The sequence below is a fragment of the Cryphonectria parasitica genome (assembly GCF_011745365.1).
Source record: "Cryphonectria parasitica EP155 unplaced genomic scaffold M406scaffold_7, whole genome shotgun sequence".
Lineage (NCBI taxonomy): Eukaryota > Fungi > Ascomycota > Sordariomycetes > Diaporthales > Cryphonectriaceae > Cryphonectria > Cryphonectria parasitica.
Window position 1 is genome coordinate 1,495,619 of NW_024468915.1, and position 17,453 is coordinate 1,513,071.

Here is a 17,453-nt window from a genome sequence, read left to right on the forward strand (position 1 = left end):
ATGAGCAATTATGATAGGTTTCTATAAGGCAGTCAGACCAAGCCACTGGAATTATTATTCATATTATTGCCAAATGAGTGAAGGGTGAAGAGTACAATCGAGGAGGGCAAAAGGTGAGCGCAGTACAGAGTACCTGCTTGCTCAGTTGTACATTTATCACTCATGGGAAAGAAGGAAAGCGTTCACAGCAGCATGAACAAGTACTTTATCCAACAGAATCCCTTTGCGGATGACAATTTGAGCGAGTAATACAATAGCATGCTGAAATCAGACAGAGTAAGGTGGTAGTACAGACCTCCACATTTCTCGCCACCACCTTTCACAATGGGCCTGTGGAGGAACCAACTAAACTTACCCCAGCACCTCTCTTTCTCGCCTCTCCCTCTCTCCCCCCTTGTAAATTGAGGTGTCGCCATATCAAGCAGCGAGGGCCTGCAGAATGGAGCATGCTGTCCTGCAGGTCACACCCCACATGACAGTCTGAAAATGAGATGCCCCATAAGATCGTGGAGTAAGGTACTACGGTATGGGCTCGAACCCCTGCCAAATTGAATGCCAGGCCCACGTCCCAGGCTTACGAGACAAGTGTTGGTCCTTGCCCTCCCAGCTTTCCGAGGTGCCAATTTGAGACCTTCGGGATCCATCCAGATACGGCCTTCGTGTTCACGATGCGCTTCAGCGAGATTTGAGAATGTTCCTCAGTATTTCTCTCTTCTCCCTCCCCCCTTCCTGCCTTTGACCTAGGACTCTGCACATGAAAGAAACAAAACAAAAAAAAGAACCACTGTGGGAGCAATGAATGATAACGACTATCATGTGGTTGCCCGGCCAAGGTGGCCACAATGGCGGTCTGCGACCTGCGGGTTCTGCATTCATACAGCTTAGTACATACACAAAGTACGAACCCGACACACACCTTGCATATGCATGTACCGCTTTAACGTTCCCAGGCCTGGATCCGTCCAGGAACAGCGCTCGTCTCATTCGCCTGTCCCAGATCCCAGATGCAAGGCACAGTGGATACCGTCGCATCCAGCGCTGTTATGGTACTATGGTACCCCGCTATTCTTGATCACGAATCCTACGGGCCACAACAGGGGACGGCTTGACGATCAAAGGGAACAGGTGGTGGTGGTGACCTTGTACCCTCCCCCCCCCCAATCTACTCAAGGTAGGAATTGGCGGGGGCGTGTGGCCAGGTGATTTTTTTTTTTTTTTTTTCCTACTCGAGGGACTTTCCATTTGCCAGAAACCTCGACCGTTTGTTTTTGGCCTTTGTCGGGAGCAGTCCTTCTAGTCCTTTGAAATTTATCTCTCAACTATACTACATGTAGTAGTAGTGACAAGAGTACTTTGGTGCTATGGTACTTTCTGAACCAAACCCCACGCCAAGAACCCCTTGACCTTGTCCGCTCACTTTCCCATAGCCGTCTCAGCCCAGGGCAGATGAACCAGCGACGACCTGAGCGGAGGGGTTTCGCTCCCCTACTTTTTCTACTTGTGGTATGTACCTGATCGCCGTCCACGGCAACACTGGGGACGAATCGCATCCCAGGGAGAATGACCAGGGAACCGCTCCCTCGCTTATTCTCAGGACTGAGGGAGATCAGCCCGATCGACGTCGTCCCTTGTTCTCCCTCATCAACAAGAATGGCCATATCACCCATAATCATCAGACGATGAATCCTCGTCGAATAAGGACAGACAGAACAGAAACTTTAAGGCAGGACTAGAGAATCGCATGAAACCGGCGTGCACCGCCGGACGCAGCGAGCGACTCGGGCGGCGGCGGCGAGAAGGAGTGGCTAACCTCGTACCATTATCCAAGTAGGGGGAGTGCAGTACAAGTTGCTGGTTGGCAGCGCAGGCTAGCAAACCTTCTGTGCAGCCAGCCCATCGAACGGATCAAACTCTCTCTGTCCTGACAAGGACTAGGTGTTTCGGTTCCCATACCGAGTCTCTTCTGTGTGCTTGAATCCCGTCCTTTGTTTATGCCGAAAGCAACGCCGCTCCCCACCAATTTCTAAGCTTGATCTCTCATCCTGTCACTATTCAGCTCGCTCCTCTCGAAGCATGTGGAGAAAAGCAAGGTATGAAAGAACCGCAAATAAAGAAGAGCTCATATGAGAATAGTCGGAACCCCCTCTACCGTCCCCTTATCAAACTCGACTGCTCGAATGATTCGGGCCTACCTCAGAACGTTCATTCATTGGTCATAAGGACGCACGCGATGATTATGCTCAATGAATCGGTACCATCTCTGAGTTATCTCATGCAAGGGTTCTCAGCTCCCGATCGACATCGAGATAAAGGAAAGAAAGGAAAGAAGGGAAAAGGGTTGGCCTCTCAAGATTCAAGGTCGCCTTCCTCCTCCCTGAAGCCTGCAGTGGCACCAAGGATGGCTTGCAGATTTGGTCTGCAAGCTACAGCACTAGAACGGAGGCTGCGGGGGCCCGTTCTAACCAGTCACCTTGAGCGGAGGCCTTCTTGTCGCCTGAGCACTGACAGTGCCCGCATGGCACTACGACTCATCAGGGCACGCTTCGAGGATTGGCCGGCTTGTCTCGGGTACAACATCTGCTCGTCTGCCGCGGGCCATTAGGGAAAGGGGGTTTGGGAAAGCAAGAGAAAACAAAGTTACAAGTCGGTTGCGCACACCTCGAATCAAGGAGTTTCCTACGAGCGATCAAACCCGCCTGTCTATTTTAGTTCATGGTCTCGAAGCGTTCCCTTTCCAGAAGGTAGCGATCACTGCTGCAGCGGCTTGTCCTTCTAGAAGGTAGCTGTGTACGCTGACCAAGAGTAACGTCGCAAGCACATTGCGCGTCCAACAAGTTTTACACACATCGTTCTATTCGTCCCATCGTACCGGAGATTTGGACTGGCTGCCGTGTTGTGTGTGCGTGTGTGTACGTTGTCCATCTTGACCAGAGAGGACCCTGAGGGCTCCAATCTGTTGTTGTTGGTAAGGGGTTCGTGTGTCAGACCGTCAGCCTTCCCTCCTCCTTCACACGCGCACACACACACCCCATGATCCGTGGATCCGAGCATCCTGGGCAGCAGCGCCAAGATCTGCCTGGAAAAAGAATCCACCCCACGCGTATCCAGTGACCAGTTCCTGCATGCAAGGTGAATCCTATCTCTCACGCCACATTCGAAAAAGGAAGAAGGCTGCAAACCTCCGGGCGTTCCAAGCCCGCCGTGGTTGGGAACAATCGCCGCTACCACGCACCCTCTCACTCACAATCTCTCGTATGTATATGTTTGTTAATTCATGAGCTCACCAGGACGGGACGAGGCAGGCAGACCTTTGACCGCCAGGCGAACCGCTCTCGGGCTCTCGGGTGGGCGTTGATATCCATCTCCGAACGAGCCGCCTGTGGAGAATCCAAGACACGCACGTCGCAGCGTCATTCCTTGCCCGCCCTCGGCCGAAATTCAGGGTCTTGTAATGAATGAAGTAAATAATTGAAGAGGGCGCGCGAATTTGATTTGATTCAGAATATTGTCCTCATTGCACCGCATTCTCTTGGTCACGAAGCTTACATTCAATCCCGTGCTTGTTGTCATTCCCGAGCCATAGTCGAAGACCCTGCGGGCGCGAAGTGACAGCAGTAGACAGACAGATAGGTACAAGTTCTTCGCGCGGCAAGGTTGAAATTCTGTCGAGACGTTTTCATTTCCGTCCGGGCCGTCAAACTAAGAATATTTAGATTTCCAACCCCCCCCCCCCCCCCCCGATCCAAATTTTCTTCTCCCATATTCGTACCAAAGTAGTAGGAGGAAGGTTCGGGAAATATCACGCATACCCAGTCAGCCCTACAGCAGGACTGTGCAAGCGGCATAAAATGTCAAATAATTTGGTCACCTTATGCGAGGGACCCCCTTGCTGGTGATCATTTTTTGCTGGTCGCATTGTCAAGGGATGGATACAGTAATGTAATCTCCAGGGCGGCAAAGTATTGCAGACAGCAGGAAGTAGCAGGGAGCCATATACTTGTGGTAGTTCCAGGTACATATATCCCAAATATGCGAATGAATGAAACGTGTCTCAACTGCATTGCTTCTGCAAATTTGCAGCCAAGATTCAGATTCTTACACATGCCAGATTAATTGTCAAACGCGGGTCGGGCGTGGGGTAGACCTAGAAAGGCTGACCGCTAAGCAAACTCCCCTAAGCCCTTGCGCGGGACAGGCTAAACTTTAGGTCCTACCATGTAGAACCTGGGCAGAAAAAATAAGAGCAAGGAAAAACAGGAAGGCAAAAAAAAGTCGGTGTCAGGAAAAGGCTTTACGGCCAATGCTAGCAACAAAGATTCTAAACATCGATCATCCCTACTATTATCACCGCCTACCACCACCACCCCGACGACCAGACCTGCATTTCGTGTCTGCATGAACAAGAAGCAACTTTTCCACAAGAAGCCTCACAAAAATTAATACCGCCCATCTCGCTTCCCGCCCCGTGAGGATGTCTGCGACCGTCGGCGAGCCCGCCGCAAAACCTACGGCCACAAGCCCCGCTGCTACCGCTGCGACGGCGACGGTGCCCAAGTCGCTGGGCATGAGGAAGAATGGTACGCTCTTTTCCCTCCGAGAACAGCCATCAGCAAGCATTGCATGCGCATGCAACTCCTCGGAAGAAGTTGTGACCCCGCTCTGACTCTTGGTTTCTTTACGGTACAAACACAGGCAAACAATGGCACGCTCCCAAAAAGGCCTTCCGGCCAGCGTCGGGCCTTACCTCGTACGAGAAACGCGCAAAAGAACGTGTTGCGCTGGCGGCGATGAAGGCCAAAGAGAAGGAGATGAAGGATGAGAAGGAGGCCGAGAGACAGGTGCGTTTGCTACGTGCGACATACAAACACCTTTTACACACACACACACACACACACACATACACGTTCATAACGGACAACCTGAGCCAGGAGTTCTTGACTGACCCGTGTCTTTTTGGTTTATGCAGAGGCGGATCACCCAGATCAAGGACAAGCGCGCGGCTAAGGAGGAGAGGGAGAGGTACGAGAAGCTGGCGGCCAAGATGCACAAGAAACGCGTCGAGAGGCTTAAGAGGAAGGAGAAGAGGAACAAGCTCCTCAACTCCTGAGCACCGCCTTGCGGCGGGATAGCGTTGTTGTTCCAGGATGCCTGCGTCGGGAAAATCAAGATTACCACGAACGATGTCAAGGGAACAAGACGGCCAGCCGCAGTGTGCAATTCTGGCTGGCTGGCTGGCTGGCTGGCTGGCGGCTGTGTCATGCATCACTTGACGGCCCGGGGAGGGACCAATGTCCCGTAAACATACCGGAGAGGCGCGCATGATGAGACATCTACACCGCTCCGGCTTGGACCGAGATACTGCATTCAGCTGGGCTCAGCTGAGATGGCACTGCGACGTAGCAGCGGTCGTCAAGCAAATTTCGGCGCAAAAAACCTACCTGAGCCTCTTCACGGGCCGAAAGGGGCGATCGACTGCTCAATGTGAAACTGGCTGGAGAGACAGGCGGAGGCTGTTTGAGGCTACCCAAGTTTGCATCTGCGCAACCGTAGCACATAGGGCACGGAGTGCAATATAGACACCTCCACTTTTGAAAGATTTTTATTGGACAAGCCAACGATGTTGGCAGCTTCCACCTCGCAGGAGACACATTTGGCACCACGAAGGCGCATTTTAGTACCCGCAAATTGAAAGCCCCCCCAGATGAGATGAGCAAGGGCCCCTGCAGAAATGACCCAATCCCAAGCGGCCTTGACCGCAGCATGTGACGCTCCCTCTCGAACACACAACACAGTAGTTCCAGCCTCGCGGCTCGTCGTCGTTGACATAGAAGAAAGGATCTCCTTTATCGTTTCGAGTACGCCCCAAACCTGGGACGCCACTAGAGGACCACGACGGCACAAAGTGCGGCTAGCCGATTCGCATAGATGTCGGGCGGCGCGGCTATCCCTTTCCCGACGACGAGGGCTGGGCCGTCACCGAATCGTGCGCGCCACCACGTCTCCCGCTCCATCACCGAGCGACTGCCCGGGACGACGTCCTCTTCTTCTTCCAGACACGGTCATACTACGCACTCGTCGCACCACCTTCACCAGCATCACCACAACATCACAGGGCATATCTCCTCGTCGCTCCACAGGAGGGACAGGAGCCGTGATGAGCGTCACAGGAATATGGCAGTACCGCAGTCGGCGGCGCCCCAGCTCCAGAGCGTGGCCCCCAGGGGGTCGCTCGAGGTGCCTCGGTTCGATGGTGTAACGTCGGGGTCCCCAAGCCCAGATCAGAGCCGGAGCGCGAGCACGCTGCTCTCCGGCGTGGTCGAGGGTGTCGGACCGGATGGGATTCCCCTGAGCAAGGAGGAGCTGCTGCAGAGAGAACGAGTCAAGGCCGAGGCGAGGACGGTGTATGTTCAATCTTCAACCTCTTTACTCCAACTTCCTCCTCCTCACCCTCCCCGAAGTCTTCCCTTTCGCCCATTCGCGAGCTTCAACAAAGTCCCGTTCTTCTAACTAATGCACCCATCAAACAATGTCCAGTGGGCTCAGGAATTCCCTGGTCAACCTGACCACCTTCTCGACCACGACCACACACCGCCTCGACGAGGCCTACTACACCGTCCTTCAGAAACTCACGACCCTCCAGAACACGATTGTGGCCCTCAAGGATCTGGCCGAGGCCTCGAGCGCCACCAGCGCGGGCTTCATCGCCGAGTCGCACTCGGTGCTGGCCGAGGCGGAAACGCAGCTCGACGCATTTGGCGACTTTGGCGAGCAGCAGGAGCGGGTGCAGGCGCTGCAGGACCGCCTTCACGGCGCGCGGGAGCGCATCGAGGCGCTGAGCGGGCGGGTGGACGTCGTGAAGCAGCGGGTCGAGCGATGGGAGCGCGCGTGGGCGCAGAGCTGGGAGAATGCGCGGCGCGGCATGCGCATCGTCTGGGGCGTCCTGCTGGCCCTCGGCTTGGTGGTGCTGGTGCTGTACTGGGGTGCGAGAGCGTATGCGCCCGAGATCGAGGGGGCCTTGGGGGAGCTCAAGGGAGACGCCGCGGCTGCTAAGACGAAATTGGAGCACAACAGTCTCGGGGTGGGAGGCGACCTGAGTAGGGCCCAGGATGGAAAGGGAGAAGGAGAAAACGGCAGCGTGCCTCTGTTGTCTTTCAGTCGGGATAGGGAGGTCACGTTGGCTGGAGACGAGGCTCTGCGGGCGCTGGATGAGCTGTGATCCTGTGCTGCGCGTTGCTCGTAATTATCTATATTAATTTCTATATTTGGTTCCTCGACAACGTCGATACTCGAGATGTCTTTTGGGGGGAAAACATCATCATGACGAAACCATCATATCCACACCAGTCGCCTATGAACAAGGGGGAAACGAAAATATAGGCAGCCTCCAGACTATCACCGAGACAATCAATCAAATAATCTTTTATACGTCCTGCTTGAGCTGGTCTTTGATGAGGTTATGTTCATCACTATGCTGTTGTGTGCCACGGGGCTCAAATCAGCTTGTAAGACAAGTTCAGCCCTGGCCAAAACTATAAACACTGTGGCTTATGCTAGGGGACGCGCAAGAAACTAACTATTAGGCAGTCTCCCGCGTTGCCTTGGCAAGAAATCCAACAAACCAAGCCGTTTTATTAAGATGTGCGCACTGAACTCGATGGCAGCCTCAAAGTGCTTGGCAAATCCAGGCGCCAAAAGCGCCCCAAGCCGCAGCGGATGAGGGGTGCCGAGGACACCCACCCACCCTCTAGCAGGTTCCCACCTGCTACCCTGGGGACGACGTCATCATTCACAGCGCCTCCCATGACTTGATAATATTTCTTGTCCTTTGCATTGACTTGGTTTCAGGCCAAATTTCAGAGAAAATATGGCTCCAGTACAGATGGCCAAAAAGGACTCGACTTGACTCGGACCGAGTTTTCAGTGCAATTCCAGGATCCTGGATAGTTGAATCCATTGTTGATCCCAGGCAATCAGGATCTTTGTTGAGGCTCACTATCTATTCTGGATGGGGGGCCTTCAGCCTACTCCCATAGTGTATGGGTTACTGTACTGTGGTACCTTCCCAGCAGCACCCCACTCCCACTGCTTCCAGCTCTTCCTTTGCCGCTTATACTGTACGTAAGGACTGCTGGGGTAGTCTGACCAACGCCATCATGGGTACCAGTGCATCACATGGGTGAGAGTCACCAATTTGATACCAGCCAACCTCTTGTCACCCCCAGGCCGGCTGGCTGGGGGCTGTGCTTCCCAGGCTTTGTGCTTTCCCCACTGGTCAGAAGCTCACCCAGTCATGCTGACATTGATTATTCCTTTCCCTGCCACCCACCAGTAGCTTGGGGAGGGGCCCCTGCCAAGATCAGAGGTCCACAGTACTGTAATTTGTCGTCATCTGCAACTGAACCTGAACTTGCAAAGTGCGGCGCCTCAACACCACGTCGATTAATCAAATCCATAATACCTAGACGAGCGTGTTAGTTTTCTCGGTCTCTCTCGCGCCGTTACGTGTACTCTCTCGCTTTCTCTCCTCACCTTTCTTTTGCATTCTTTGTTCGTATTTGCCAGCTGTTTCTGGCCCTCGCCTTTCAATACTGCTTACTTCATCCTATTTAATTCGATACGACGTGAAAAAGCGCGCCGTTTTACCCCGCGAAATTGTTGGGTTGCAGCGGTACTGAGCGACTGCGCGCCACCAGCCTCCAACAGAAACTTGCCGTGACGACGTGGAGAACCTACCTTTTAAGCGACAGTTGGGAAAGAGCTGAGAAGCGATTCGAGCCCTTCGCCTTCGGGAGCTGCACAAGTCTCAATATGTCTTCCATAGATTCCAGCAGTGTCACAAACAGCCATGCTGCTGAGGCAGAGGCTTCAACGATAGACCTGCCTACACGGACCAACAGCAGCAAATCGAGTCTGCCGCCTCCTGGGCAGACCCTCACCGGCAAACAAGAGCATTGTGCGTTGTCCCCAGGCGCCATAGGATTCTATTACTTTAATATTCGAAACTAATCCGCGTATCTTCACATACAGATCTAAAGAGAGAGCTCATCTCTGAGCAGGTGGGATGGGAGATTAACGAGCTCAACTCGCCCACCGCCCTCCGTCGATTCGGCGCCCCTTTCAAGTCCGACCTGGGCGAGGTGACGCCCTACGACTCCGAGCTCCCAATCCTCCGCTACATCTTCGTCCACCATGTGCGCGAGTTCCCTTTTCTCGACAAGGCCCGCGAGAAGGAGTTCTGGCAGGACAAGCTGCAGGTCTTCCTGGAGTCATTTGCGAGCAAGAATATATCTTCCTCCGAGGACCGCCTCGAAGAGACTAAGCGTCGGAAGCTGGCCAGGAAGAGCCAGAAGCTCGTGGAGCTTATGATGGTCTCGGGCATCCCCACCTCCTCCGGTTTCGAGGAGAGGATCCGCTTCTCGGAGATGGAAGTTGTGGACAGGGACGCTATCGATACAGGCGTTCTGCACACCCAGCCAGAGGGTAACTACATCAATGGTTGGGATGTGAACATGGCCGGTGTGCGCGTTACAAAGGTGAAGGGCAGTATCAGATCGCATAAACATGCTGTGAGTTTTGCTTGAGACGGGCGGTACACTGCAACGGGACGAGCGCTGATACCGTAACAGGAATTCTTGCTGCGTGTCAAGAGGAAAGGCGAGAACGAGTACTTCGTCGGACGCCGCTATGGTGATTTTAACAGACTTCACAAGCAGCTTCGTACCGAGCTACCCGGCAAGGTCCTCCCGCCTTTGCCAAAGAAGAACAAGACGTCGTCGGTGACTGGTGGTATCTTCAGCGGGGGCGAAGACTCAGATGTTGACTCCGTCTCATCAGCCTCGACCCAGCGAACAGGTGCTATCAACAACAGCGAGGAGACAACAGCGACAAACAAGAGACTCTCAGTCCGTAGTGCCTTCAATCATAGGAGGAATGGATCTAGCGCTTCGTCACTGAGAGGATCTCCAAGGCCGTCGATGGAAGACGGCCCCTTGAGCCCATTCAACCCGCTCAGCCCTCAAAAGAACAATAATGGGGATGTGGTTCTCTTCCGAGAAGCCCAGCGGATTTCGTTGAGAGCTTTTCTTCGCTCTCTGTTGCAAAACCCGCAGATTTCTCAGAGCAAGGCAATGCAGGACTTCCTGACCCAGAACCCTGTAACTCTGAAGGATGAAGACTACGGTGATATCATACAGCGCAAGTCTGTTGATGAGAGGCGCATGGAAGAGCAAAAGAAATTCTACGAGATCGCAAGGCAGCGCGCGGCCGACCTTGATATATACATGGAGCAGTAGGTTCAGCCACAAACAGTGTGTCTCGCTCTCACATCTCACGAAGCTAACGAAAACTCTCCTAGGTTCCGCCAAGAAATCGTGGATGCCAACGGTCTCACAAAGCTGTTCCAGGAAATCAAGGAGAAGGAGACCATCCAAGACCTGTCGATCCAGTACCAGAAATTCGCCGAGTGGCTTCGGATAGAAGTCGCAGCCACGATCTACCACCTATTCCTGGCCGAGGATAATTCTCCGGAACTGTTCGCGCAGGCAAAGCGCATCCACTCCCTGATCCCCTACACGATCATCAAAAACATCATCCGGGTCGCCAATCCTGCGGCGGTAATGTCAAGCCTTCTTGATGTGTTCCTCGCGCAGCCGTTCGGCACGAAGTCGCTCATGCAGAGGATCTTCTCGCTAGCGCTCCACGATGGTATCAAAAGCTTCCAGAAGTCTATTGACGCGGTTGCCGCTAAAGTCGGTGACGAGGTCTTTGTCGCGAAGCTGCAGGCGTACTCTGACGCTGAGGAGCATGTCAAGATTGGCATTCGCGAGGAGGCCGCCAGCGAGGACGTCGACCTGATTGTGGCGATCTTGAGATCGGACCTGCTCGAGCCCAGTCTGACCGGGGAACAGATCCAGAGGCTCTACAACGCCTACGTCGCCTTCAACAGCGCGGTCGAGAACGTGGACGAGGAGCTGAAGCAGGGTGCGCAGCTGTTCTCGAATCTGAAGACGCTCGTCAAGCTGCAAACGAGGCAGCGTGATAAGCAGATGATGCTGTCTCTTGTTGAGGAGCCCGTGACGCTGCAGCTGTTCCGGGATCTGTTCACGATCTTTTACGAGCCGCTGGTCCGGGTGTACAAGTCAGCCAATGTCTATGGTAGTGTCACAGATTTCGCGGTATTCATGGACGACATGATACAGGTCGTTGAGAAGTGCCGAGAACAGGACGCCTCGGCGGATCCAAACCAGACCGTCCAGGCATTCATCGACCTGTGCCAGAGGCACGAGCACAACTTTTACAAGTTCGTTCACGAGGTGCATGTCCATGACAACGGCCTGTTCACGCAGCTGATGGAGTGGATCGAGGACATCCTCGAATTCCTGCGCAAGGGCCCCAAGAACGGGGCGCTGGACATCAACGCGCTGTTCGAGGGTGCTGTCACGACCACAGTGATTGACAAGGGCTTGGCCACCAAGGAGATCAATGACCTGATCGCGTGGCAGGAGGCCCGGAAGAAGTGGCACCACGACAAGACGCGGCAGAAGATGGCGGCCGACGGACAAATGGGAGATGCCCTGGTGCCTGGCGCCATGAATTTCACTAGTGCTGATTTCGGGCTCGACCAAATGGACCTGGAGGACATGGCATACGAGAGCGAGTCGGACTCGGAGGACGAGGCGGAAGAGGACGATGACCTGGACCCGATCGAGGCGGAGCGCCGACGACGAGCGAAGAGGCAGGATCGACTCCGACGTACTGCGGGCGAGCCGATCAAGCCGCACGTTGAAGAGGTGCACAAGCTGAAGGAGAACTTCCTGATCATGCTCAGGCAGGTTCTAGCAGAGTAGACGTCCTCTCCTCCAATTAAAAGAAGGGGGGGGGGGGGCGCACTTCTCTGTCTGGTTGGTAGTCTCAGGTGGGATGAATTTCGGGTGCAAAGCTGGCGTTCAAGGTACCAAGAGGAGTATGGAGAACACACAAGACAGTTCTAGTACTTTCACGGGTACAGGCTTGGATCAGGTCATTCAGGTTACATGCCCTTGCATACATTATGGGAGGAGGATTCTCTGCACCTAAAGGTGTCATACCTGGTTTGGCTGGTTGATTGTATTGATTTGCGGTAGTGTTTGGGAGCATAACTCCTCAATACCTTTCCTTTCTTTCTCCTCGATCATGAAGATGGAATGGGCAGAACAGTGAATACATGATCTCCCACCTATTTGTTTGTCTCTTGGTTTCCATGTGCATTCTTTCCTGTAAGTATGTTCAGTGGTGGTATACGCTATATTACAGTGGTGTAATATTGTAGAGCCACGTGCTAGGCTGGCATCAGCGGGTGCCGTCACGCTGTCCCCAGCACTAGGGATGGGTGTGGGTAGTTGGTGGGGACAGTTGACGTCGAACCCCACACAGGGCACTGCTTGCGGGCGGGTTCCGTTACTAAACCCATACTTCACCCCCTGGAAACAGTAATGAGTACTAACTGCCATAGTACCACGATACTAAAATCCCAACTAAACTTTGGCTCAATTTTGGGTGCAGGCCGCTCCGACCCTCTACCCCCCCCCTCGCCCGTCCCGGAACCAGGCCTCACCGCGCGAGGGTCCTTGTCACAGCAGTCATCCTCACCTCATCCATCGTGAGTCCGAGCCCAAGAAAGAAAAATAAGAAAAAAGAAAAAAACATCCTTGGTCCCATCTTTTCTCCTCCTTACTAACTGTCTGGCCTTTCTTCCCTTTTCTTTTACTTTTCCCCTACATCTCAGGGAAAAGCTTAAAATCTTAATTTAATACATCACTCCGTTATTATTATTCGCACTTTGTCTTCTGTCTGTCCGTCTGCATCGAGAGAGTCAACGCTGACGCCAGGACTGCCGTCTTCAAAGTGCCAGCTAGCTCATCTGGGGCCCCGGCCCGCCTTGCGTGTGTCTCTCTCTCGTCTCGACGTCGCTAATTCCTTCTCCCTCCGTCTCTTGTTGGGCTCTTGCCAGACACATCAAACGGCGAAACACCCTACCAACCAACGACTCGCCTCAGTACTAGACCTCCGCGACGCGATCCGTCGTCCCAGAAGCCCACATGGTTCGCGTGCCCGGCAGAATATAACACGAAAGTAAGCACCGGCTTCCGCCATGGCAGGCAGCGAGGAGGAGGAGGTGCAGCAGCGGCAGGAGTCGCCGCCGCCGACCACCTCGACGACGGCGACGGCTCACGGCACGAACAGCGACTCGGAACCGACGGCCTCGTCCGAGCCTGGCGGAAGCACTGCAGGAACCCCTGTTCCTGCTGCTGCAGCAGTTGTCGAGTACGACGACTTTGGGCTTCCTATACGTCGATCGGCCCAGATACAATACTCGGAAGAGAGGGCCGCGAAGGCTCAGGAGGAGGAGGAAAGCCAGAAGATGCCGAATGGTACACAGGACGGCGAGTCGAGCTCGGGTCAGCCACAGGGCGGCGTGGAGGGGGAGAATGAAACACAAGAGGATGCGAGCGGGAGTGGTGTGAGTGGGGAGGACGATTTCAAAGACGCGGTCGCTGCACCGTCCCCAACAAACACAGATTCAGCAAGAGATGGGGAATCCGTTGCGGACGGAACTAATGTTGAAAAGGAGCAAGATGACAAGTCTGCAGAGGCAGAAAAGGAGGACAAGGCAACGCCGAATGCGGATGGCGTTGAGAAGCCGCAGAAGAGTGCCGCGAAAGACGAAGAACCGGAGCCGGCACTGAACACCGCTGATGCAGAAAAGGAGGGTGCTGCGAGGGACGAAAGGCCGCAGCTGGAAGACAGAGCGGACGTCGTTGTCGATAAGACAGACACGGCAGCAGCAGAGCACAAGGGGCAATTAAGCCGTGCCTCTGGCCCGGAGAGAAACAGCGTTTCCGAGTTCTCCCATCAGCAGGTGACTATGCACGCCGATGAAAATGACCAAGACGACGACGACGGCTGGCAGACAATGCCTGCCTTTGCACCCTACGACATGTACGATGACGATAACAGATTGATCGCAAAGGAGTATAATGAGGCGGAGGCGGACGACCAGACGTACAGCTACGGGGGCATAGGAGGCGCAGGCAAGGGCTATACGAGGGTCTTTGTGGACGACGATGCCGAGTCCGTGACGAGCATGGACGACAACACGCAGTATCTCTTCAAGAACGCCGGCGGCACCAGCATGATGGACGACGAAGATACGCGAGACGCCGTGTCGCAGATGCAGGCCACCAAGGACCTGCTGACTGAGGGCCAGAAGATCGCATATGTGGGCCTGGTGAGGATAGAGCTGTCGCAGATCGTCAAGGACATGGAGGGCATACCGCACACCAGGGCAGCCAAGAAGGCGGTCCAGCTGGCGGTCGAGGCGGCCAAGATGTGGTCGCAGAAAATTATGATCCGGCTGTACACGCACATGGACATCAGCTCCGCCGAGCAAATCATGATCGAGCAGCTGAGCGAGCACGGCGTCATCTCGAGCGACCTGACTCCGCAGCTCATGGCCAACGCGAGGGTGAAGAATCCCATGGCCGATAGGAAGAGCTCCGTGTCCAGCTCCCGACCGTCATCCGTCGCCTCGCCCAAGCCGCCCCAGTCTGGCTTCTCCTCGCCCAGCAGGGTCAGCGACGAGGCAGCCGCAGAACCCCCCCCTGCGTACGACAAGCACGAGGGCGAGGAGCTGCCTGCGGTGCGGACGCCATCGCAGCTGCCCTCCAGCGACAAGCTGGACATTGACATCCGGTGGACCATCCTGTGCGACCTGTTCCTGGTGCTCATCGCGGACTCCATCTACGACGCCCGGTCGCGTTGCCTGCTGGAGAGGGTGGGCAAGGCTCTCGAAATAGACTGGATCGACATCTGTCGGTTCGAGAAGAGGGTTACAGAGGCTCTCGAGATGCAGCAACAGGCGGAGCGGGAGAACTGGAACGAGGATGAGCACAAGGAGAGCCGCCGGAAGCTGGCGCTCAAGAAGCGCTACATTGTCATGGGCCTGGCGACCGTCGGTGGTGGTCTGGTCATCGGCCTGTCAGCTGGTCTCCTGGCGCCTGTCATCGGCGCGGGGCTGGCGGCCGGCTTCACCACCATCGGTGTCACGGGCACCAGCACTTTTCTAGGTGGCGCCGCCGCGTCTGCCATCATCACGTCGGGCGCTGCGGCATCGGGCGGCGTCATCGGAGCCAGGGCTGCCAACAGGCGGACAGGTGCCGTCAAGACGTTTGAATACCGACCTCTGCACAACAACAAGCGCGTGAACCTGGTGGTCACGGTGGCTGGGTGGATGACAGGCAAGGTGGACGACGTCCGGCTGCCGTTCAGCACTATAGACCCAGTCATGGGTGATATTTACTCTGTCCTGTGGGAGCCGGAGATGTTGACCAGTATGGGAGACACCATCAACATCCTGGCAACAGAGGTGAGTCTCTTGTGAAAAGGAAAGGAGAAGAAAGAGACAAAACTGGGTTGACTGACAGCGGTCCTAGGCTCTCACACAAGGTCTTCAACAAGTCCTGGGAAGCACTATTCTGGTCAGTCTGATGGCGGCGCTGCAGCTTCCCGTCGTCCTGACCAAGCTCTCCTACCTGATCGACAACCCCTGGTCCGTGTCGCTCGACAGGGCGTGGGCTGCAGGTTTGATCCTGGCGGACTCCCTGATCGAGCGGAACCTGGGCACGCGGCCCATCACGCTCGTGGGCTACTCCCTGGGCTCGAGAGTCATCTTCTCATGTCTCCTCGAGCTAGCCCGCAAGGGCGCTGTGGGACTGGTCCAGAACGTCTACATGTTTGGCTCGCCAATTGTGGTCAAGACGGACGAGTATCTCAAAGTGCGGACTGTCGTTTCGGGCCGCTTCGTCAACGGGTACCACCGCAACGACTGGATCCTGGGATACCTCTTCCGCCTGACGAACGGCGGCATCCGGCGGGTGGCTGGTCTGGCCCCTGTTGAAGGCATCCCTGGACTAGAGAATATGGATGCCTCGGAGTTTGTGGCGGGACATATGGACTACCGAAGGTCGATGCCACGTCTGATGCGCGAGAGCGGCTGGCTGGTGGAGAGCGACGAGTTCGCCGAGATTGAGAACCCCGACCCCGAGAATCACACGGACAGGCAGCGCGAGCTGATCAACGAGATCGAGGAGGCGAGAAAGCAGCTGGAGAAGGAGGGCAATGCCAATAGCGGTCGTAAGAGCGGCGCGTTTGGCGGCTTCTTCAGCCGCAGGAAGAAGGCGCAGAAGGCTGAGTGGGAGGTGTACGAAGACTCCAAGGGCGCGGGAGCCAGCGAGGCAGGGGCAGCAGCGGCACCGTCGGGCAAGACGGAGGACAAGGACGGTAACAACCACGGCGTGCTCTTTGATGTGGACGCGATGCGTGCCGAGCTAGCCAGGAGCCAGACGGACGAGACACTACAGGTGCGCGAGCTGCAGTCCACACTGCCGCCGATGCGGATCCCCAGCCCGAGGGTGTCCCTGAGCCAGACGAAGAGTGACTACGCGGGCTATCACTCGAAACACCCCTCGTCTGATTACGGGCCCTCTGGCGCACACCACCAACACCAGTACCAACCGGATCACGACGACGAGATCCAGATGACCTTCGACACGGGCTTTGACGAGCCGCCTCGGTCTCAGAGAAGCCAGACGATCCCAGCCGCAGACCATTCCTCCTACACAGCAGCAAGACCAGAGATCAAGACGGCGCACACGGTTCCCAACATAGGCACAGCGGCCTCAAACCCCTGGGCCGACCCGGACGATGACGACTTTGGCAAGGAGGAAGAGATCTCGATGACTTTTGCTTGAAGCGAGAAGATGATTTGTATTTTTATTCTTGGTACCATCTCGGGAGGGGCGTAAAGGTGTACTCTGGCGCATTACAATTACTACTGCTGCTACAACTGCCGTGGTTCATCACCACAGGCTGATCTTTTTGTCTTTCTTTCTCTGGAAGGGGGTTTGGAACACTGCTCAAGGGACCAATACCGCCAACAACCTTCATGGCTCACAAACACACAATACGAACGAAGTTCATCCTTCATTAGCGATCAATCAGCCCGTGACTAAAAAGTTGAGAAAGGCGGTTATAACGAGGGTTGGGGTGTATCGATATCGTTATGACACATACACACAACATCATATAAATTATACAGTACTATGTACATTGCAGACCCGTCAGGAACTAATGAACGCAGAGAACGAGTTGGTGCAACGTCCATCTGGTCCAGGCCAGTAATTGGGTTGTATTGCATTGCCCAGGACAACCCTAAAAGCCACGTCGTCAGATCCTAAATGTCATAAAAGCGCCATATGGGCCAAGGTTAAAACATTATGGAAAGAATAAAGGAAGACGGGGGCGTTTTTTAAGTGTCGACGGGAGTAGACACATTAACCAGGGGGGGTTCTGTCAGCGGCCGCGCCTTTGAGGGGCCGGCTTCTGTCTCTCTCTTCTGCGCTGCGTGTGCCTATTAC

At 55.0% G+C, this 17,453-nt stretch overlaps 4 protein-coding genes across 4 annotated transcripts; all 4 read left to right on the forward strand.

Annotated features, from left to right (window-relative positions):
- Positions 1–4,471: 4,471 nt before the first annotated feature.
- M406DRAFT_332865 (uncharacterized protein) lies at positions 4,472–5,107 on the forward strand (the record flags this gene model as incomplete). The annotated part of the gene is made up of 3 exons (XM_040920787.1): positions 4,472–4,577; positions 4,693–4,838; positions 4,967–5,107. The coding sequence occupies 3 exons, from the start codon at positions 4,472–4,474 to the stop codon at positions 5,105–5,107; spliced, it is 393 nt and encodes a 130-aa protein (XP_040773465.1).
- Positions 5,108–6,529: 1,422 nt separating this feature from the next.
- On the forward strand, positions 6,530–6,976 carry M406DRAFT_233879 (uncharacterized protein; the record flags this gene model as incomplete). The annotated part of the gene is made up of 1 exon (XM_040915956.1): positions 6,530–6,976. A coding segment is annotated over one exon (447 nt), but the record flags the coding sequence as incomplete, so codon positions are not given.
- Positions 6,977–8,442: 1,466 nt separating this feature from the next.
- Positions 8,443–12,216, forward strand: M406DRAFT_107914 (uncharacterized protein). The gene is made up of 4 exons (XM_040915272.1): positions 8,443–8,953; positions 9,028–9,566; positions 9,627–10,288; positions 10,355–12,216. The coding sequence occupies exons 1-4, from the start codon at positions 8,809–8,811 to the stop codon at positions 11,844–11,846; spliced, it is 2,838 nt and encodes a 945-aa protein (XP_040773467.1). The 5' UTR covers positions 8,443–8,808; the 3' UTR covers positions 11,847–12,216.
- A 1,183-nt stretch (positions 12,217–13,399) lies between these two features.
- On the forward strand, positions 13,400–17,138 carry M406DRAFT_294197 (DUF726-domain-containing protein; the record flags this gene model as incomplete). Its single annotated transcript, XM_040919125.1, has 2 exons — positions 13,400–15,403; positions 15,471–17,138. The coding sequence occupies 2 exons, from the start codon at positions 13,400–13,402 to the stop codon at positions 16,785–16,787; spliced, it is 3,321 nt and encodes a 1,106-aa protein (XP_040773468.1). The 3' UTR covers positions 16,788–17,138.
- Between the last annotated feature and the right edge of the window lie 315 nt (positions 17,139–17,453).